This window comes from Oryctolagus cuniculus, chromosome 1 (assembly GCF_964237555.1).
Source record: "Oryctolagus cuniculus chromosome 1, mOryCun1.1, whole genome shotgun sequence".
NCBI classification, from domain to species: Eukaryota; Metazoa; Chordata; class Mammalia; order Lagomorpha; family Leporidae; genus Oryctolagus; species Oryctolagus cuniculus.
Window position 1 is genome coordinate 209,187,512 of NC_091432.1, and position 23,832 is coordinate 209,211,343.

The 23,832-nt window shown below is 39.6% G+C and overlaps 1 protein-coding gene across 4 annotated transcripts in view; it reads left to right on the forward strand.

The window, feature by feature from the left end:
• The window catches only part of SLC44A1 (solute carrier family 44 member 1), a 226,879-nt gene that overhangs the window by 131,257 nt on the left and 71,790 nt on the right, over positions 1-23,832 (forward strand). For all 4 annotated transcript variants that reach the window (XM_051855994.2, XM_051855997.2, XM_051855996.2 and 1 more), the window contains 5 exons: positions 3,761-3,900; positions 5,606-5,792; positions 6,710-6,875; positions 7,478-7,634; positions 9,966-10,049. In XM_051855994.2, the coding sequence (XP_051711954.2) occupies positions 3,761-3,900; positions 5,606-5,792; positions 6,710-6,875; positions 7,478-7,634; positions 9,966-10,049 (734 nt within the window). The remainder of the gene's footprint in view (positions 1-3,760; positions 3,901-5,605; positions 5,793-6,709; positions 6,876-7,477; positions 7,635-9,965; positions 10,050-23,832) is intronic.

The window sequence follows — 23,832 nt, forward strand, 5'->3', positions numbered from 1 at the left end:
CATGCTCCCCACCCCGCTCCCATCCCACCTCCCATTCCCTCTCCCATCTCCTTCTTCATTATGGATCATTTTTAGTATTTCTTGTATACAGAGGACCAACTCTATGCTAATCATAGATTTCAGTTTGTTGACTTCTGTATGAAAGCTATTCTAACTGGGATGAGGTGAAACCTCATTGTGGTTTTGATTTGCATTTCTCTGATGGCTAGTGACCCTGAACATTTTTTCATGTATCTTTTGGCCATTTAGATTTCCTCTTTTGAAAATTGCCTGCTTAAATCCTTTACCTAATTTGTTGTTAATGTGATATATTATATTTTATCGATTTGCAAATGTTGAACCATCCCTGCATACCAGGATATAAATCCTACTTGGTCCAGGTGATTGATTTTTCTGATGGATTTCACTGACTAGTAATTTTTTTAAGGATTTTTGCATCTGTGTTCATCAGGGATATTAATCTGTAGTTCTCTTTCTCTATTGTATCTTTTCCAGGTTTAGGAATTAAGGTGACGTTGGCTTCATAGAAAGAATTTGTGAGGATTTCCTCCCTTTCAGTTGTTTTGAACAGCTTGAGAAGAATTGTAGTTAGTTCTTTTTTAAATGTCTGGTAGAATTCAGCAGTGAGTCTGTCTGTTCCTGGGCTTTTCCTTGTTGGGAGTGCCTTTATTACTGATTCAATTTCTGTCTTGGTTATGGGTCTTTTTAGGTTTTCTGCATTTTCATGGCTCAATTTAGGTAGGTTGTATGTGTTCAGGAATCTGTGTATTTCTTCTAGGTTTCCTGGATTATTGGCATACTGCTCTTTTTAGTAATTTCTGATGATTCTTTTTATTTCTGTGGTGTTTGTTTTTATATTTCCTTGTTCATCTCTAATTTTATTGATTTGGGTCTTCTCTCTTTTTTTGGTTAGTTGGGCCAATTATATATCAATTTTGTTTATTTTTTTTTTAAAAAAACAGCTCTTCATTTCGCTGATCTTTTGTATTGTTTTTTTATTTCAATTGTGTTTATTTCTTCTCCAATTTTAATTATTTCTCTTCTCAATGGGCCATCAAAGAAGGAGGTACCTTTCTCTGAAGGGAGGAGAGAACTTCCACTTTGACTCTGACCTTGTCTAAATAAGATCAAAGTCAGCGAACTCAAAAGGCTTCCATAGCCTTGGAAACTCATGACTAGAGCCTAGGGAGATTACTGACGCCATAAACAAGAGTGTCAAATTGTTAAGTCAACAACAGGAGTCACTGTGTACTTACTCCTCATTTGGGATCTCTGTCCTTAATGTGTTGTCCAATGAGAATTAATGCTATTAACTAGTACTGAAACAGTATTTTACACTTTATGTTCTGTGTGGGTGCAAACTGATGAAATCTTTACTTAATATATACTAAATCGATCTTCTGTATATAAAGATAATTGAAAATGAATCTTGATGAAGAATGGAATGGGAGAGGGAGCAGGAGATGGGAGGGGTACGGGTGGGAGGGAATTTATGGGGGGGAAAGCCATTGTAATCCATAAACTGTACTTTGGAAATTTATATTTGCTAAATAAAAGTTTAAAAAAAATTTAAAAAATTATTTCTCTTCTCCTGCTAAATTTGCATTTGTTTTGTTGTTTTTCTAAGTCATTGAGACGCATTGCTAGCTCATTTGTTTGGTGCCTTTCTAATTTCTTGATGTAGGTACCAATTGCTATAAACTTTCCTCTTAACACTGTTTTTGCTGTATCCCATAAGTTTTGATATGTTGTATTTTCATCTTCATTCCTTTCTAGACATTTTTTTAATTTCTCTTTTGATTTCTTCTATGACCCACTGTTCATCAGGAGCATGTTGTTCAGTCTACATGTATTTGCATATGTTCTAGAGATTCTTGAATTATTGATTTCTAGCTTCATGCCATTGTAGTCAGAGAACATGCATGGTATGATTTCGATTTTTTGGAATTTTCTAGCAAAACTTTGAATTATGTCTACTGTAGCTTTTGTGAACAGTGTCCTCCTTGATGTCATCATTGTTATACCATCTATTTTCTTTGAGCTTCAGCTTTTCTCTGGTGACTTTTTGTTGCTGTTTGTAGAGACAATATTTTCTTTCATTTCGGACATTTGACACATTTTTCCAACCTTTTTCTTGTACCCTTGAAATTTCAAAGGGAAGTCTTTCCCTTCCTCTAGATATTTTTCATAAACTCCTAGTTGGTTTGATTTGTTTGCTTAGCTTCAACAGAACTATACTTGGTCTTTGCCAACAAATAGAGTATGATATTTCCTTTTGACCCCATTCACTGTTTACTTGAATGCAGATGGAGGTCAGGTTGATGTGCATAGGTTTTAACTTAGTGGGTTTTTTTTAAAATCTCCTATGCATTTATATTATCTACGTATCTGGCTATATATGCACAACTCTACCCTGAATATTCCATTTCCTTCCTGTAGCCAGTAAGACCTTCTAGTATGGTCTGGTCCCCAGTTCTCCTCTTCCCACATCTCTTCTCACTTTTCCCTCTTGCTCACTGCTATAGCTACAGTGTTCTCCTTTTTCTCAACTAGGTATGGTTCCACTTTGGGATTTTAGGAATTTTCATAGATCACTGTATCTCAGTCTTTGATTCTTGTGCTCAGATATCATCTCACTAGGAAGGCCTTCTTTACCCATCCTATAAAATTTCAGTGCTCTCCCAGCCTAAGCACTCTATCCATCTTACCAAGGTATTTTTTTCCTTGATCTCTTGTTATATTTTTTGTTTGTTTCTTCATTACTGTCTAAGGTCCATAAATAGTGAGAATAGGGACTTGTTTTTGCTTATTGCTCTATCCTCAGCTAGAATAATAAATGCCATAGGCACTCAAAATGTTTGCTGAATGGCCGGCGCCGCGGCTCACTAGGCTAATCCTCCGCCTTGCGTCACCAGCACACCAGGTTCTAGTCCCGGTTGGGGCGCTGGATTCTGTCCCGGTTGCCCCTCTTCCAGGCCAGCCCTCTGCTGTGGCCAGGGAGTGCAGTGGAGGATGGCCCAAGTGCTTGGGCCCTGCACCCCATGGGAGACCAGGATAAGCACCTGGCTCCTGCCTTTGGATTAGTGCGGTGCACCGGCCACAGCGCGCCGGCCGCGGTGGCCATTGGAGGGTGAACCAACAGCAAAAGGAAGACCTTTCTCTCTGTCTCTCTCTCTCTCACTGTCCACTCTGCCTGTCAAAAAAAAAAAAAAAAAAAAGTTTGCTGAATGGATCAAGTCAAGGTATATAATCCAGCTCTCTTAAATGGAGGTATGTTTGCCTCTCTCTTCAGTCTGATTCTCTGAATCTCTAAACCAACGTTGGAGATAAAAATGTTCATCCTAGTGCCACCACTGTCAGGATTTCTGTCGTTTTCCCACCTTGAGTCTTTTGATCTTCATTTATGCATTGTATAAATCAGCTGCAGGACTGTGTCAAAGCTAGGCACTGGAGTTACCAATTTCTCTCAGATTATCAGTTTTTAATGGCTCTGGCTCAGCTTCGTAATCAATTATCCATACATTTTATGGAAGTTTATTTGCTACATGGAAAGGCTGGAAAGTGCTTACTGTTGGAGTTGATAATGGAGTGTTTGGGGCTTCCCTAATACTGACAAAAAGTCACAGGTACACACCTCCCTGCTGAATGGATTGTTGCTGCATTATTGCTGCCTGTGCTGATGTGTAGTCCAGAAATTAAGAATTTATGTTATCTATTTTTATGTGCTCAGTATTGCAAAATAATTGCTTTTTGTCTCCAGGTGGCACAGGTGTACTGTGGTGGCTATATGCAAAGCAAAGAAGGTCTCCGAAGGAAACAGTTATTCCTGAACAGCTTCAGATAGCTGAAGACAATCTTCGGGCCCTCCTCATCTATGCCATTTCAGCCACAGTATTCACAGTGAGTACAGGCTCAAATTATCTTTCAGTCTTGTGTTTTCATTGATGAAGCAGAAATTCATCCCTCTAGCTTTTGAATTCTTAACCCTGCTATACATTAGATAAAATCTCTGTCCCACAGTGTACTAAACACTAAAAATGTCTTCTGAAGGCTACCCAAATTGGTGAGTGCATTTGATGCAGCATTTTGTTTTATCTTCTCTGCTTTTTGAAAGATTTTCTCATAGAATAGTTAGATTATTATTGCTAATAAGAACATGTTTCTTGGTACTTCTTTGGAAACAGGTCTCTTAACTATCCAAAGTATGTTAAGAAATATATCAATCTGGGGCCAGCATTGTGGCATAATGAGTTAAGCCTCTGCCTGCAGTACTGGTAACCCGTATGGGCACCAGTTTGAGTCCCGGCTGCTCCACTTCCAATCCAGCTCTCTGATATTGCCTAGGAAAGCAGTAGTAGATGGCCCAGTACCCAGATGGTCCCTGTACCCACATGGGACACCCAGAAGAAGCTCCTGGCTCCTGGCTTTGGATCAGCCCAGCTCCAGCCATTGCAGCCATTTAGGGAGTGAACCAGTGGAGGAAAGATCTTCCTCTCTCTCTCCTGCCTCTGCCTCTCTGTAACACTGCCTTTCAAATAAATAAATAAATCTTTTTTAAAAAATAGATAAAAAAGAAAAGGAAAGGAAATATATCCTTTAGTTGTTTCTAATTATTTTCCTCATTTTTCTTTCAAACATTTTAACATTGTGCATTATTTTTTAAATATTGGTAAGATTCTCTGCTCAGGGCATTTCTAGGAACAATTGCAAACTTCTTATTAAGAATGAAAAACAAAAAACAAGCCATAAAATTATTGATGCCAAAAGATATTTGCCAGGTATTATTCTAAAAATGTTTAATAATCATGCTATTGTAATATGAGAATTGACTACAAATTCTCTCCCCAAACTGTGCTCTATATGTTGTGTGTGAGCATGGGGGCATATTGCTGAAATCTATGATTAGCACAGAGTTGGTCCTCTGTATATAAAATCATGCTAAAAATGATCCATAATGAAGAAAAATATGGGAGAGGAAATGGGAGGTGGGATGGGAGCGGGGTGGGGAGCATGGGGGAAAGAACCACTATATTCCTAAAGTTGTATCTATGTAAAAATGCATTCATTAAATAAAAAAATCATGCTATAAGTATAATTTGCTATGGTAGGTGCTGAGCATAGAGTGGGGACAGAGAGGAAGCAGAGGGTGAATCTGCCATAGATTCCCCCACCCCCAAAGAGATCTTGTCCCATACGGGAGATGAGATACCAATAAATATTTCCCAAGCTTTTATGATGATGGAATGCTTTCTTCTCACCCGTTTCCAGAATGGCAAGTATTTATATATTCAAATAGTCTCATCCCAACTTATAAATAACCTATTTTGATTCATAATGAGTGGTGAAGGAAAAGTATAAGAATTCTAGGATGTGTTAATAAATTGAGACATCCTTTTATGTTTACTTCAACGGACACCTAATATACATGTGAAAACTGTAGCTACTGCAAGAGAGTTATGAACTCATAAAGTATTTTTGGAATTCAGAGACAATACTTCCAGGTTTGGGGATGAAACATTATGTTTAACATTTCTACCATTTGTAGTTTCTGATGTCACTATTTAGAACAGTAACTGAAACCTTTCTCTCCATTTTTCCCATGCAGGTTATCTTGTTCCTGATAATGTTGGTTATGCGCAAACGTGTTGCTCTCACCATTGCCTTGTTCCATGTGGCTGGCAAGGTCTTTATTCACTTGCCACTGCTGGTCTTCCAACCCTTTTGGACTTTCTTTGCTCTTGTCTTGTTTTGGGTATATTGGATCATGACACTTCTTTTTCTTGGCACTACCGGTAAGAAAATGTGTTCCTTGTTTCTCTTGGTGATAAATCTGACTTGCATTCAAATATTTTAAAACAGCAGATATAATTCTTCAGACATTGGTAGATGGAGGTCCAGTAGCTATCAAACCTAACAGTAGTAATGAGTCTTCAATGTCCCACTCCCTCGTAATATGGATCTAGACCAGGAAAAACTTGAAATTGCATCCTAATTTTGAGATGATCAAAGATTTGAAGTGTGTTCCTATACTGACTCCGACATTCGGATTCATTTCAAGATGAAGTAATGAATGTGATGTCAGTCTGCAGTTACCTCAAACCCCAGTTAGAACCAAGGATCCAGTTGCTTCCTGGAGTTTTTCTAGTTTGGAAATGACCTGAACCTCACCAACTCTCCTAGAGAGGATAGAGTTCACAGTTACATTCTCACAGCGGCTTGTAGCCCTATTCAGTATCAAAGGGTAAGCCTAGATGGAATTAACCATGAGGAGAAGTGTAAGGATAGTAAACTTATGTATACCTTCTGTCCATTTAAGCAGAGTCTCTGATTGAATGTAATGTTAACTTGTGTTCTTTGCTAATGATTTAGATCTGTAATTATCAAATAAATAGCACCTGAAAAAACTATTGAAGTATTTGAAAATCCATGGCTAAGCTAAATAATGTAATAAGAACTTTATTCAAATAGAACAACTTCTAAAAGATTTATATACTGCCTCTGAGGAGATCAAAATGTGTAATTGTACACTGTTTCATTTCACAACTTTTTAAGTGGATTTTTTGGCCCTTAATGAAATAGCACTAAGATCATAAAGTTTGTGGTTTGGGCATAGGGATCTGTGATTGAAAATTAGACTACTCTTATGATAGCTGTTTTTCTCGGTTTGTACTTTATGTGCTTCTTTTTTCCCTTCTTGGTATTTTCCTAGGCAGTGCTGTTCAGAATGATCAAGGCTTTGTGGAGTTCAAAATTTCTGGGCCTCTGCAGTACATGTGGTGGTACCATGTGGTGGGCCTGATTTGGATCAGTGAATTTATTCTAGCATGTCAGCAGATGACTGTGGCAGGAGCTGTGGTAACATATTACTTTACTAGGTGAGAGTTTGTACTTGTCAGAACACTCAAGTTCTTGTAAGTGATTGTGCAGAGAGGCAGGGAAGGGAATGAACCTGAGGCTGGTAAGAGTTTCATTTCTTTAAGAAAATAATCGACAAGGTGTTACTGTTGAGAATTCTAGAAGTAGAAAAATGGAAAATTACTATTTTATTCTTTATACTTCAGTTGTCTCAAAAAACTTATCAGAATAGCAGTTTAAGATACGACTTAAATTGTATTTAGTAGGGACCTTTGCTTTATGTATATGCCCATCGAATGGCCACCAGCCTTTTTAATTTCTTTGGATCAACAGAAAAGTGTTATGAGTCACCATTGCGAACTTCAGAACTAAACGTTAAAAGCTCTTGGCCTGATGGTTTGTTATTATAATGAGTTGCTAGATCTAGATTAAATATCTTTTAGCTTCTAGTTTCTGATTGTACCCTAACTCTCCAAGTATTCATTACATATGACTTTGACATTCTGTCGTGATAAGAATAATAATAAACTAAATATTTCACTGTATTAACTCTAAAGCATACTTGTATTTCCATCCTGGTATAGGCTTTTTCTTAATGATCTTTTTGATCATTTTTAAATAGAGATAAAAGGAATTTACCATTTACACCTATTTTGGCATCAGTGAATCGCCTTATTCGTTATCACCTCGGGACTGTGGCGAAAGGATCTTTCATTATCACATTAGTGAAAATTCCACGGATGATCCTCATGTACATTCACAGTCAACTCAAAGGAAAGGTAAGGGAAATGCTTTTCAGAACTCCCTCCCTATAGGCATATTCCAAATGCACTTGTACATACAGTCAGGTACCCAATGATGTGAAATGCAAAATGGTGAATGTTTTCCTCAAACTCTTTACAAAAAATTAGAATCCGGTTCTTCTTCCTTGCCTCCCACTCATGCACCCTACATACTCTGGCAAATCGGATCTAATCACTGGTTGCCATAAGTGTCCCTCTGTGTTGACTCACATACCTTCCTCCTTACAACCTTTTCTTTTCTTTCCTTCTCTTTTCTTTTCCTTTTCTTTTCTTTTCTTTTTTTGCCTTGTATGGTAACCATTTGACAATAATTTCAATTTTTTAAATTTTTAATTAGCTTGTAACAGATTCAGTGTGATTAGTAGACACAATTCTAAGAACATAATGCTATTCCCTTCCTCCTTCCCTCCCCCTCTCCTTCCCACCCCTTTACCTTCTCCTTTTGTTTCTTTTTTGGTTTTTTAGTTTTTGAGATACCATTTTTTTTTTTTTTGACAGGCAGAGTGGACAGTGAGAGAGAGACAGAGAGAAAGGTCTTCCTTTGCCGTTGGTTCACCCTCCAATGGCCGCCGCGGCCGGCGCGCTGCGGCCGGCACACCGCGCTGATCCGATCGCAGGAGCCAGGAGCCAGGTGCTTTTCCTGGTCTCCCATGGGGTGCAGGGCCCAAGCACCTGGGCCATCCTCCACTGCACTCCCTGGCCACAGCAGAGGGCTGGCCTGGAAGGGGGGCAACCGGGACAGAATCCGGCGCCCCGACTGGGACTAGAACCCGGTGTGCCGGCGCCGCAAGGCGGAGGATTAGCCTAGTGAGCCACGGCGCCGGCCGAGATACCATATTTTAAAATTACATTATAGTAAAAAGGCTTAATATTTCACCAAATAAGAAGTTTAACAAGTAAAAAAGCAAAAAGACTCTATGTTAGTGAGAATACAGACAATGGCTATAAACAATACTTAAATGGAAAATGATCATTTAACCCATTTGCAGTAAATTTGAAAGTAACCACAGATCATTAAAGCTATAGTAGTATAGCATTCTTAACCATTGGTTTGACAAAGTTATAAAACAATGCTTTACAAAACTATATTTGCAGCAATATTGATACACACAGACATTTGTTTTTTTTCCTTTCTTTTCTGTGTATTTGTTAAATTTTAGCTGCTATATATGTGGGAGAATATGCAGTATTTGTCTTTCTGGGTCTGGCTTATTTCACTCAATATGATGTCCCCCAGTTGCTTCCATTTTGCTGCAAATGGTAGAATTTCATTCTTTTTTATACTAGCACTGTTCACGGTAGCCAAAATTTGGAACCAGCATAGGTATCCATCATCAGATGAATGGATAGAGAAAATGTGGTAGATATAAACAGTGGAATATTATTCTCTATCCTTTTTTAAAAAAAATTTGTTTTTCATTGACACATAATAATTGTGCTTATTTATAAAGTGCAGTGTGATGTTTTGATATATATATATAATGTGTAATGATCAAATCAAGGTATTTAACATTTCCATCACTTCATACATTTATCATATATTTGTGGTAGAATAATTCAAAGTTATCTGTGCTATCTACTTTGAACTGTTCAGGATAGCATTATTAACCATAACCTCCCTGCTGTGCAATAGAACACTAGAACTTGGTCCTCTTATCTAGCAGAAACTTTATACCCATTGACTGACTCTACCAAAAGAGAACATGGGGAAATGCTCCATGACATTGCTCTGGGCAAAGATTTTTTGCATAAGACCCCAGAAGTACAGGGATAAGTGTGATTACATCAAACTAAAAACCTTTGAGCCCTGCAAAGCAAACAACTAACAGAGTGAAAAAACAACTTATAAAATGGGAGAAAATATTTTTATAGTATGCATCTTATAAGGGGCTAACGTGCAGAACATTTAAGGAATTCCCTGCCCTTGACTGTAGATGTAGCATGCCTTTCAACATATTTTAGCTCAAATGCCAAAACAGAAACCTTTCCTGATTCCTGCTGTCTTTCACACCATGTTAATGCTCTACTTTCCTCTTGGAACCCATACCCTATTTCAGTTCTAACCTATTTTATATTTAGCATTTTTCTGTCTTACTAGATTGTAATTTTTCCTAGTTGGTTTTTATATGTAATACCTCATTGTATCTTACATGTAAGAGGTACTAAATAAATATGGAATTGACTGAGAAGGAAAGGTACGGAGACTTTGAAGCAGCGTTGTGTTTTGAAATTTTTATTTTTCTAATGTTTGAAGTTTTTGATATGAATTAATTTTTTTTAATTATCTAACTTTTTTATTCTGTCCAGGAAAATGCTTGTGCACGATGTGTGCTGAAGTCTTGCATTTGTTGCCTTTGGTGTCTTGAAAAGTGCCTAAATTATTTAAATCAGGTAAGTAAATTTTAGGTAAATCTGACATTCACTTTCAAAGATAGGTTTCTTGTTTTTTCTCCCAAGATAAAATTGAATTTAATTGAAAGATATTATGTTTTACTTGGGTTATTATACATTATCCCTTGATCTTAAGTATGTCTGTTTCAGTCACATTTTTTAAATGAATATATGTTCTTCCCAAGGCTCATGGTTATTTTTACCACATGGATAAAACCTCATTAGGGTCCACATTTCAAGAAAGACATTTACTCTTGCCAGCACCGCGGCTCACTAGGCTAATCCTCCGCCTTGTGGCGCCAGCACACCGGGTTCTAGTCCCGGTCGGGGTGCCGGATTCTTTCCCGGTTGCCCCTCTTCCAGGCCAGCTCTCTGCTGTGGCCAGGGAGTGCAGTGGAGGATGGCCCAAGTACTTGGGTCCTGCACCCCATGGGAGACCAGGATAAGTACCTGGCTCCTGGCTTTGGATCAGCGTGGTGCGCCGGCCGTGGCGGCCATTGGAGGGTGAACCAACGGCAAAGGAAGACCTTTCTCTCTGTCTCTCTCTCACTGTCCACTCTGCCTGTCAAAAGCCTGTCCAAAAAAAGAAAAAAGAAAAGGAAAAAGACCTTTACTCTTTTTTTTTTTGGTAGGCAGAGTGGACAGTGAGAGAGAGAGAAAGGTCTTCCTTTTGCCGTTGGTTCACCCTCCAATGGCCACCACGGCCGGCGCACTGCATCACGCTGATCCGAAGGCAGGAGCCAGGTGTCGCTCCCCCTCTTCGCGGAGGAACGACACAGGACCCTGCGCTGTTCTTTTGTCTGCTCGGCCCTCCCTGGGTTTGCTGCTGGTTCTTCCCGGGTTGGCTACCGTCCCTTCCACCTCCGTGGAAGGGCGGTTCCCCCTGCCGCTTTCCCCACTTCCGCGGGGGAGCGGCACACCGCCGGCTGGCTCTCTCGGGGGCTGCTCAGGTGTTCCTTTTAGATGTTCCTGGTGCATGTTGTCTCTCTCCTCCTTTATAGTCCTCTTCCACCAATCCCAACTCTGCTACCCACACGCCGAGTACGCTGCTCTCCTCCAATCAGGAGCAGGTCCTGCTGTTTATTGGTTGAACTGGAGGCAGCTGTGTAGAAGCTGTTTCCTCCTCTCCCAGCGCCATATTGTGGGAGAGCAGATGCATAGAATAAGTCTTAATTCCAGTAACTTAGTCTAGTCCGAGTTGCTCCCAGTTGCTCCCCACAGCCAGGTACTTCTCCTGGTCTCCCATGGGGTGCAGGGCACAAGCACTTGGGCCATCCTCCACTGCACTCCCAGGCCACAGCAGAGAGCTGGCCTGGAAGAGGGGTAACTGGGACAGAATCCGGCACCCCAACCAGGACTAGAACCCGGGGTGCTGGCACAAGGCGGAGGATTAGCCTATTGAGCCACAGCACCGGCCAACATTTACTCTTATCCCTGAATTCATATCCTTTCATTTTTTTATTTCCCTAAGAATCTGTCTACTCTAGCTATTTTTTTTTAACTTTTATTCAATGAATATAAATTTCCAAAGTACGATTTATGGATTACAATGGCTTCCCCCCAATACCATCCCTCCGACCCACAACCCTCCCCTTTCCCACTCCCTCTCCCCTTCCATTCACATCAAGATTCATTTTCGATTATCTTAATATACAGAAGATCAGCTTAGTATACATTAAGTAAGGATTTCAACAGTTTGCTCCCACACAGAAACATAAAGTGAAAAATAATAGATGATTTTTTTAAATGATGATGAAATCAGATCAGACCTATTGTCATGTTTAATCCCAGTGAGAGTCAAGTTGGGAGTTGATAATTTCTTTTTTTTTTTTTTTTACAGAGGATCAGTTTAGTATGCATTAAGTAAAGATTTCAACAGTTTGCACCCCCATAGAAACACAAAGTGAAATATATTGTTTGAGTACTCGTTATAGCATTAAATCTCAATGCACAGCACATTAAGGACAGAGATCCTACATGAGGAGTAAGTGCACAGTGACTCCTGTTGTTGACTTTACCAATTGACACTCCTGTCTATGGCATCAGTAATCTCCCTATGCTCCAGTCATGAGTTTCCAAGGCTATGGAAGCCCTCTGAGTTCTCCGATTCTTATCTTGTTTAGACAAGGTCATAGTCAAAGTGGAGGTTCTCTCCTCCCTTCAGAGAAAGGTACCTCCTTCTTTGAAGACCTGTTCTTTCCACTGGGATCTTACTCACAGAGATCTTTTGCCAGAGTGTCTTGGCTTTCCATGCCTGAAATACTCTCATGGGCTTTTCAGCCAGATCTGAATGCCTTTAGGGCTGATTCTGAGGCCAGAGTGCTATTTAGGACATCTGCCATTCTATGAGTCTGCTGAGTATCTCACTTCCCATGTTGGATCACTCTCCCCTTTATTTATTCTATCGGTTAGTGTTAGCAGGTACTAGACTTGTTTATGTGCTCCCTTTGACTCTTAGTCCTTTCATTATGATCAATTGTGAACTGAAATTGATCACTTGGACTAGTGAGATGGCATTGGTGCATGCCACCTTGATGGGATTGAATTGGAATCCCCTGCTATGTTTCTAACTCTACCATTTGGGGCAAGTCAGCTTGAGCATGTCCCAAATTGTACATCTCTTCCCTCTCTTTTTCCCACTCTTATGTTTAACAGGGATCACATTTCAGTTAATTTTCAACACTTAGGAATAACTGTGTATTAATTACAGAATTAAACCAGTCATATTAAGTAGAACAGACAAAAAAAACTACTAAGAGGGATAATGTATTAAGTTGTTCATTAACAGTCAGGGCTATGCTGATCAAGTCACCATTTCCCATAGTGTCCATTTCACTTCAACAGGTTTCCTTTTTGGTGTTCAGTCAGTTGTCACTGATCAGGGAGAACATATGGTATTTGTCCCTTTGGGACTGGCTTATTTCACTCAGCATGATGTGTTCCAGATTCCTCCATTTTGTTGCAAATGACTGGATTTCATTGTTTCTTACTGCGGTATAGTATTCTAAAGAGTACATATCCCATAATTTCTTTATCCAGTCTACCGTTGATGGGCATTTAGGTTGGTTCCAGGTCTTAGCTATTGTGAATTGAGCTGCAATAAACATTAGGGTGCAGACCGCTTTTTTGTTTGCCAATTTAAATTCCTTTGGGTAAATTCCAAGGAGTGGGATGGCTGGGTCGAACAGTAGGGTTATCTTCAGGTTTCTGAGGAATCTCCAGACTGACTTCCATAGTGGCTTGACCAGTTTGCATTCCCACCAACAGTGGGTTAGTATCCCTTTTTCCCCACATCCTCACCAGCATCTGTTGTTGGTAGATTTCTGTATGTGAGCCATTCTAACTGGGGTGAGGTGAAACCTCATTGTGGTTTTGATTTGCATTTCCCTGATTGCTAATGACCTGGAACATTTTTTCATGTGCCTGTTGGCCATTTGGATTTCCTCTTTTGAAAAATGTCTATTGAGGTCCTTGGCCCATCTCTTAAGTGGGTTGTTTGTTTTGTTTTTGTGGAGTTTCTTGATCTCTTTGTAGATTCTGGTTATTAACCCTTTATCTGTTGCATAGTTTGCAAATATTTTTTCCCATTCTGTCGGTTGTCTCTTCACTCTCCTGACTGTTTCTTTTGCAGTACAGAAACTTCTCAATTTGATGCAATCCCAATAGTTGATTTTGGCTTTGACTGCCTGTGCCTCCCGGGTCTTTTCCAGAAATTCTTTGCCTGTGCCAATATCTTGAAGGGTTTCTCCAATGTTCTCTAGTAACTTGATGGTGTCAGGTCGTAGATTTAGGTCTTTAATCCATGTTGAGTGGATTTTTGTGTAAGGTGTAAGGTAGGGGTCTTGCTTCATGATTCTGCACGTGGAAATCCAATTTTCCCAGCACCATTTATTGAATAGACTGTCCTTGCTCCAGGAATTAGTTTTAGATCCTTGATCAAATATAAGTTGGCTGTAGATGTTTGGATTGATTTCTGGTGTTTCAATTCTGTTCCATTGGTCTATCCATCTGTTTCTGTACCAGTACCATGCTGTTTTGATTACAACTGCCCTGTAGTATGTCCTGAAATCTGGTATTGTGATGCCTCCGGCTTTGTTTTTGTTGTACAAGATTGCTTTAGCTATTCGAGGTCTCTTGTGCCTCCATATAAATTTCAACACCATTTTTTCCAGATCTGAGAAGAAGGTCTTCGGTATCTTGATTGGTATTGCATTGAATTTATAAATTGCTTTTGGGAGAATGGACATTTTGATGATATTGATTCTTCCAATCCATGAGCATGGAAGATTTTTCCATTTCTTGGTATCCTCTTCTATTTCTTTCTTTAAGGTGTTGTAATTTTCATCGTAGAGATCTTTAACGTCCTTGGTTAAGTTTATTCCAAGGTATTTGATTGTTTTTGTAGCTATTGTGAATGGGATTGATCTTAGAAGTTCTTCCTCAGCCATGGCATTGTCTGTGTATACAAAGGCTGTTGATTTTTGTGCATTGATTTTATACCCTGCTACTTTGCCAAACTCTTCTATGAGTTCCAATAGTCTCTTGGTAGAGTTCTTTGGGTCCCCTAAATAAAGAATCATGTCATCTGCAAAGAGGGATAGTTTGAGTTCTTCCTTCCCAATTTGTATCCCTTTAATTTCTTTTTCTTGCCTAATAGCTCTGGCTAGAACCTCCAGAACTATATTGAATAGCAGTGGTGAGAGTGGACATCCCTGTCTGGTACCAGATCTCAGTGGAAATGCTTCCAACTTTTCCCCATTCAATAGGATGTTGGCTGTGGGTTTTTCATAGATTGCTTTGATTGTATTGAGGAATGTTCCTTCCAAACCCAGTTTGCTTAGAGTTTTCATCATGAACGGGTGTTGTATTTTATCAAATGCTTTCTCGGCATCTATTGAGATAATCATATGGTTTTTCTTCTGCAGTCTGTTAATGTGGTGAATCACATTGATTGTCTTGCGCACATTAAACCATCCCTGCATACCAGGGATAAATCCCACTTGGTCTGGGTGGATGATCTTTCTGATGTGTTGTTGCATTCTATTGGCGAGAATTTTATTGAGGATTTTTGCATCTATGTTCATCAGGGATATTGGTCTGTAATTCTCTTTCAGTGCTGCATCTTTTTCCGGCTTAGGAATTAAGGTGATGCTGGCTTCATAGAAAGAATTTGGGAGGATTCCCTCTTCTTCGATTGTTCTGAATAGTTTGAGAAGAATTGGAGTTAGTTCTTCTTTAAATGTCTGGTAGAATTCAGCAGTGAATCCATCTGGTCCTGGGCTTTTCTTTGTTGGGAGGGCCTTTATTGCTGTTTCAATTTCTGTCTCAGTTATGGGTCTGTTTAGGTTTTCGATGTCTTCCTGGTTCAATTTAGGTAGGTTGCATGTGTCCAGGAATCTATCCATTTCTGATAGGTTTCCCTGTTTGCTGGCATACAAGTCCTTGTAGTAATTTCTGATGATTCTTTTTATTTCTGTGGTGTCTGTTGTTACATTTCCTTTTTCATCTCTGATTTTATTGATTTGGGTCTTTTCTCTTCTTTTTTTAGTTAGTTGGGCCAATGGGGTGTCAATTTTGTTTATTTTTTCAAAAAACCACCTCCTCATTTGGCTGATTTTTTGGAATGTTTTTTTGGATTCAATCCTGTTGATTTCTTCTCTGATTTTAATTATTTCTCTTCTCCTACTAGATTTGGGTCTGGTTTGCTGTAGGTTTTCTAGATCCTTGAGGTGAATTGAAAGCTCATCTATTTGGTGCCTTTCCAATTTCTTGATGTAGGCACCTATTGATATAAACTTTCCTCTTAACACTGCTTTTGCTGCGTCCCATAAGTTTTGGTATGTTGTGCTGTTATCCTCATTTACTTCCAGAAAGTTTTTGATTTCTCTTTTGATTTCTTCTATGACCCATTGTTCATTCAGGAGCATGTTGTTCAATCTCCATGTGTTTGCATATGCTCTAGGGATTCCTGAGTTGCTAATTTCCAATTTCATTCCTTTATGGTCTGAGAAGCTGCATGGTATGATTCTAATTCTTTTGAATTTGCTGAGACTTGCTTTATGGCCTAGTATGTGGTCAATCCTAGAGAAGGTTCCATGTACTGCTGAGAAGAATGTAAAATCTTTAGCTGTAGGATTGAAAGTTCTGTATATATGTTAGATCCATTTGGGCTATAGTGTCGTTCAAATCTACTGTCTCCTTGTTGATCTTCTGTCCTATTGATCTGTCTATTTCTGAGAGTGGAGTATTGAAGTCCCCCAGTACTATTGTATTGGGGTCTAAGTCTCCCTTTAAGTCCGTTAACAAATCTTTTAGATAAACCAGTGCCCTGTAGTTAGGTGCATATACATTGATAATTGTTATATCTTCCTGTTGAATTGATCCCTTAATCATTATGTAGTGTCCCTCTTTGTCTCTCTTAACGGTTTTTGTGGTAAAGTTTATGGTGTCTGAAATTAAGATGGCTACGCCCGCTCTTTTTTCATTTCTGTTGGCATGGTATATCTTTTTCCAGCCTTTCACTTTCAGTCTGTATGGATCTTTGTTGGAAAGATGTGTTTCTTGTAAGCAGCAAATAGATGGGTTTTGTTCCTTAACCCAATCAGCCAATCGGTGTCTTTTAACTGGACAGTTCAGGCCATTCACGTTCAATGTGACTAATGATAAGTGGTAACTTTGCCCTGCCATTTGCCAAAGATAAGTTCTAATATATGCTTTGAATTCCCTGTGATCTTTTGCTGTGAGCTTTCCTTCCTTGGTTTCCTTCCTTTACCTTCTTTCATATTGATGACCGTGTTTCTGTGTTTCTGTGTGTAACACATCTTTAAGCATCTTTTGCAGCGCTGGACGAGTGGCAACAAATTCTTTCAATTTCTGTTTGCTATGAAAAGTCTTTATTTCACCTTCATTCACAAATGATAGCTTTGCAGGATATAATATTCTGGGCTGGCAGTTGTTCTCTCTTAGTACCTGGGCTATATCTCGCCATTCCCTCCTAGCTTGTAGAGTTTCTGATGAGAAGTCAGCTGTGAGTCTGATTGGAGATCCTCTGAGAGTAATCTGACGTTTCTCTCTTGCACATTTTAGGATCTTTTCTTTATGTTTCACTGTGGAGAGTTTAATTACAACGTGTCGTGGTGAGGATCTCTTTTGGTCGTGTTTATTAGGGGTTCTGTGAGCTTCCTGTACTAGGATTTCTCTGTCCTTCTCCAAACCTGGGAAATTTTCTGCTAATATCTCACTAAAAAGGCCTTCTAATCCTTTCTCCCTCTCCATGCCTTCAGGAACTCCTAGAACCCGAATGTTGGGTTTTTTAGTAGTATCCTGAAGATTCCCGACAATATGTTTTAGATTTCTAATTTCCTCTTCTTTTCTTTGGTCTGACTGTATCCTTTCCTGTTCTCTGTCTTCTAAGTCCGATATTCTCTCTTCTGCTTCACCCATTCTGTTTGTAAGGCTCTCTATTGTGTTTTTCATTTGATCTATTGAATTCTTCACTTCAGTCACTATCCCAGTTTCCTGTTGTACTAGTTGTTTCGTTTCATTTTGATTCCTCCTTAATATTTCATTTTCACGAGAGAGATGTTCTATCTTGTCCATTAAGGATTTCTGTAGTTCAAGAATTTGTTTTTGAGAACTTCTTAATGTTCTTATCAATTTTTTGAGATCTGCTTCTGCATTTCTTCTATGTCATCATCTTCATAATCTTGGATTGGGGTGTCTTTTTCATTTGAGGGCGTCATGGTGACTTCCTTGTTTTTATTACCTCGGTTTTTGCGTTTGTTATTTGGCATATTGGAAATATTTGGTTTCTTCACTGTGGTGCTTTTTCTTGTTATACTATGACTCTAGATTAAGTGGACTATCTGTTTTTGATGGAGCCTTAGGGCTTGAGATGGGTGTGGCCTGAGAGCTCTGTTTGGTGTGCCAAAGGTGACACTCCCAGGTTAGGCATGGTAAATCTCTCTCTCTCTCTCTCTTTCTTTTTTTTTTGATTCAAAAGGGAAGTAATTCTGCACAGCTGAACGAAGTTGGAGGTAGTTAGCAGGCAAATGATATACCCACAGGAGCCAGAGATCAGAAGCTCTTTCCCAAGGACCCCACAGGGAATCTGTTCGGCCCTCAGAGTGGGCTCAAATTCTCCTTCAGTCTCCCACTGGGTTGCCAAAGTTACAGAATTGTAGCGTCTCTGGAGAGTGCTCACGAGAATTCCGTGAGTTCTCTCCCCCACCGTCTCTTTTTTCACAGTCTCAGTTCAGTAGCACCACAAATTTACTAAGTCCTAATCTCCTGTTAATTCGCCCCGCCCAGAGTCAGGTTTTTCTGCTAGGCTCAGGGCCGGTGCAGACCTGAGGTCGCTCTGCTTATGACGTATGTCCAAGATGGCGCCTGCTCTTTGTCTTGCTCGCCCTTGAGAGGTGAGCGGAGAGAGAGAAACCCGTGTCCGTACCAGTCACCTTTTTTTTTTTCTCTCTCTCTCTCTTCCAGTTAGCCTGGTGAACTTCCACCCCCCCACCCTCCCGGGGGTCATTCCCTCTAGTCTCCTCTCTCCGCTTGCCTGCCGGTGTCTCGGGCTATTGAGGTTCAGCTCACCTTGCGTTCCAGCGCTGGTGTGTTGAGTCTGCCGCTGGTGTCCCGAACTGTGGGCTCCCACGCTCTCCACGCAGGTCCGCTGTGAATCACGCGTTCCGGAAGAGTTTCTTCTGCTGTTTCCTCCCCTCCTCTTCCTTGAACCTGCAGTATCTCCACTTTTATTAAACTATCTCTCCCCGGACTATCAGTGTGCTCCCTTCCTATTCCGCCATCTTGCCTCCTCCCCCTACTCTAGCTATTTTTTAAATTAGTTTAAATGTTGTATGAAAGCTGTTGTACCAATTTTTTTTTATTTATTTATTTTTTTGGGGGGGAACTGCTGAACCCTATGATACTGGCCTGAGAAATATTGTCAAGGAAATGCTGTTTCTCAGGTTGAATGGGGTAGTGGGATAGTGCTCTGTCTCTGTATTCGAGCATGGAGGACTTGCTATGGAGCGCTGTTCTCATCTTTTTTTCTTTAACTACTTTTCCATTCCCTGAAAATCAATCCTAATGTATTGATGCCCTCATCTAAAAGGCCAAGACAAAATTGAGTTTCTCACCATTTATCTCTAAGTGATTTACTTTCTCACCATTTACCTCTAAGCACTGCATTTTCCATCCACAACCAGGATAGTCAAAGGCTGATAGTCCTGTAGCTGTGGTACTGAGCATGCCCATACTTATTGGACTCTATGGTTAATATGCAAAAGTGGTATGTTTCATTAGCAAAAGAACGTTCTTAGTGATTGTAATACTGTCTGTGGATGTATATGTTGTTTTGAAGCTCATTATTAAAGTAATTAGTAAGAGCCATGAGAACTTGAAAGATTATATTTGGTTTGGAGCCAAGAAACCTTATCAAAAAGTTGATTGATACTTTAAAGGTCATCATCATTACATCTAAGTGGCTTATCTTCAGAACAGTTTGATAAGCCCAACTCTCTGGTGTCTGTGCCTGCTACCCTTTTCCCATACCTTTTGCTTTTGCAGTTAGCCAAATGCCAGTGCCAGAAATGACATCCTACTAACACTTGATTGTCTCCTACTGAGCCTTAATGATTCTTCCTTGAGCATCACCTCCAAGAAGCCTTCCCTCCATCACCCCAGCCCCTCCTCTGAGCTTCCATGACACTAGTTCATACCTTTGTGAAAACACAGAACACTGTAATGAAATTGTCAGTTTACTTCTTTATCTTCATCTTTCGATTTCTACCTCCTTAAATATGGGAATTTTATCCTATTTTTCTTTGTCTCCCTAGAAACTGCAGTGCTTGGTAAATAATATGTAGTCTTTAGATGCTTTCTGAATGAATTATTAGATACATCAATGAATATTTAGGTTCATAAAGACCAACAGGGTCATATTAAACTTTAAGCAAGAATCTCAAAAAATAGGTGTGCAGTTACACTGAAGGAAGAAAACAAACCATGTGATGTCAAGATAGTCATTAACCAGGGGAAAAAATACAAGATTTTCAGTGTATCCCAAGCTAAACATTAGTCAGTGATTTAATACCAGCATATGGTCATACTTATGCAGGTTTTTTGTCTTGTCTGTTTTGGATCTTCATTTTATAGACATGATGTTTGAGGTTTCAAGGAACATTAAAATAGTGATAAATCCAAACATTTGAGCAAAGGTTTAGAAAAGGGATTCCAAACTCATACTTAGTATTTCTCTTTGGGAATATGAAGTACACATGGGATCTGATCAACTGTTGTACTTCATGTTCCGTGCTTATAGGGAATGCTTTGTTTGAAACAAGGTCAACGTATTACAGGTATTACAATATATCCTGTCATGATAGATTGAATATAAGAATTGGTTGCCAGTGGAATTGTTTAAACCCCCTTCCTGGGGCTTGTTTAAACCCCCTACGCTAGTGCTGGCTTCCTATATGGGCACCAGTTAGAGTCCTAGCTGCTCCATTTCTTATTTAGCTCTCTGCTGTGGCCTGGAAAAGCAGTAGAAGATGGCCCAGGTCCTTGGGCCCCTTTACCCACATGGGGGACCGGGAAGAAGCTCCCGGCTCCTGGCTTCGGATCAGCACAGCTCTGGCCGTCACGGTCATCTGGGGAGTGAACCAGCGGATAGAAGACCTCTCGCTCTCTCTCTGCCTCTGCCTCTCTGTAACTCTGCCTTTGAAATAAATAAATGAATCTTTAAAAAATAAATAAATAAAATAAACCCCCTTCCTACAAGATGTTTCAGAGCTGGGTGGGTACCAATCTGTTTGAAGATGATGGTCTTCATGGCCATGCTGTATAGATAACCTCCAGAGCCTCTGCCTCTAAAATTCTAAAAACAATAGGATAAGATCAGGAGCTGTTGGTGCATGGAGGGCTCTGCTCTTAGTACTACTGGATATAATCGGCAGCTCTGAGCTTAGTGCCCCACTAGTGATCCAGACATAGCTGGTGCTCGGATAACAAAGTCAGCTTCCCTTTATCTCTATTATTAGTCATCTCCTTCTGAATATGAAGTTCTTTTTCCCCATAAACATCGCATTGAGTCCACCTTTTTATATAGCGTTAGAAAAGGTAAAATGTATAATTGAGGGGATGTGCGGTGTAATTGAGGGGATGTGCAGTGAAGAGAGCCCAGATGTCGACACTGCATTTTAATCTCAACAATGCAATGCTTTGGCAAGTTCAGTGAGACCTCTGAGTCTAAATTTTCTCCTTCAATAAGTGGAGAAAAATATGCCTATCCACAGAGGCTTTAGATAATGGTAAAGTATAATTCAGGGAAATCAATTCTTACCGTGCCTGGGTCTTGGTAAGTACCTAGTCTATGTGTTGTTATAACTCTTTCACCTCAATTTTTTTTTATTAGTAAACAGACTGCCAATGTTTTACTGTAAGATAAGAGAGCAGTGACAAAATCCAGAAAGTAATTCTAAAAACATCTATTGGTTTTCTTTCAAAATAAACATAATATAAAATAGTAAAGAAGAGTTTAGAAAACCAAGACCAGAACAAAATATTACCCCATAATCTCAGCATGCTAACATAATAGTTATTAAAATATTTATTATTAGCTTTGAGAAAAAGTCTGTAATATTTTATTTCATTGTCATAATATCTGATAATATATAAACCTCATCTGTGAAATGGAGATAATAATTGTCTGTAGTGCTTATTATTTGGAGGATAAAGAAGAATTATATCTTCAATGCTCTGAACATGTGCTTAGAGTACAATAAGACTTCTGTGAGTGGTGGTTCTTATTCTAATGTCCACAGTTAGTTTTTAACAAAATTTTAAACATATGTCACTTTTAAATTTTTCTCCTGTCAAGTCTTTTATAGTGTTAGGGTTTCTTACTTGGCTTTTATGCTTAGAAAGGATTTTCCCACCTCCAGAACAGTCACCCTGTTATATTTTCTTTTGATCCTTTTGCCATTTTTTAGTGCTTACATTTGTCTAGGATTTAGTCATTTGTCAAGATTGGTTAGTGCTTGATCTAGCCTTTCTTCTGCTGTGAAATGTCAATTTAATTTTACTTTAAAATGTTAAGGTTTTGAAAAGATTGTTGCAACCAGAATACATTTCCCATTGGTTATTCATTTCTCAGGCCCTGTTTTACTTTGGCAGTGTTTGGAGATCATACATTTAATATTGGAGGATATCTGCTCTGACTGATAAGCCGTTAACATTATAGAGCTTTCCTCTCGGCAGTGTGAATAGGCACTTTATAAAGAATAATTTTTGGTAGCTACTACACTAAACACTTCATCAGTTTCATTCAGCAAAGAAAGCATTACTTCCTGTTTTATGGATGAGAAAATTGAGACTGGTGTCTTGTGGCAATCATGTGACCCACGGGTAGAGGAAGTTTTTCTGGCTTTTTCCAGTATATCACACTGCCTCCCATATTTTTTGTATATAGTTTATATATAGAAATATATATATTTTTGTATAGCATAAAGAAAACAAAAGCATAGTTTATTATAAAGAATATGCAAATATCTTGAACTTTCATGTTTTATGCTATAAGTAAAGACAAGAAATTATTTCAGGGAATGTCCATTTAAATTAATATTTACATAGTACTTTTAATTCTTGAAAATTTTTAAAAGTCTAAGGATTTAGAATAAAACAGGATGAAACCTATGATATGGGTTTGATATTGTGTTCTTTTAGTCCATTTGGGCCACTGTAAGAAAAAACTGTGAACTGGGACTTATAAATTAGAGAAATGTTTCCTCGTGGCTCTGGAGTCTGGGAAGTCTGAGCTCAAGGCACCAACAAATTCAGTGTCTTGTAAGGGCCCATTTCCTGGTTCAGAGCTGGCACCTTCCAACCACGTCCTCACAGAGTGGAAGACACAAGAGCTCTCTGGAGCTCTTTGTAAGCACACAGCTCCTTCCAAAAAGCCCCATTCCTAATGCCATTACTTTTGTGGTTAAGTTTTTATTTTATTTATTTTATTTTTTATTTTTAGATTTATTTATTATTTGAAAGAGTTACAGAGAGAGAGGGAGAGATAGAGAGATTTTCTACCCACTGCTTTCCTCCCCAGATGGCTGCAATGGCCAGTGCTAGGTCAGGCTGAAGCCAGGGGCCAGGAGACTCATCATGGTCTCACACATGGATGACAGGGGCCAAGACATTTGGGTCATCTTCCACTGCTCTTCATAGGTCATTAGCAGGGAGCTGAATTGGAAGTGGAGCATCCTGGACACAAACCAGTGCCCATATGGGATGCCTGCATCAAGGTGGCAGCTTTACCTGCCATAACCTGCTACACCGTAATGCTGGCTCCTGGGATCAAGTTTTAACATATGAATTTTGTTTTTTTTTATTTGACAGGTAGAGTTATAGACAGTGAGAGAGAGAGACAGAGAGAAAGGTCTTCCTTCCGTTGGTTCACTCCATAAATGGCCGCTATGGCTAGAGCTGCGCCAATCCAAAGCCAGGAGCCAGGTGCTTCCTCCCGGTCTCCCATGTGGGTGCAGGGGCCCAAGCACTTGGGCCATCCTCCACTGCCCTCCCGGGCCACAGCAGTGAGCTGGACTGGAGGAGGAGCAACCGGGACTAGAACCCAGCACCCATATGGGTTGCCAGCGCTGCAGGTGGAGGATTAGCCAACTGAGCCACGGCACCGGCCCCAACATATGAATTTTAAGGGATGGGGGAGACACAAACATTCAGACCGTAGCATCCCCCTTCCATCCCTCATCCTAAATAAGAATAATTATAA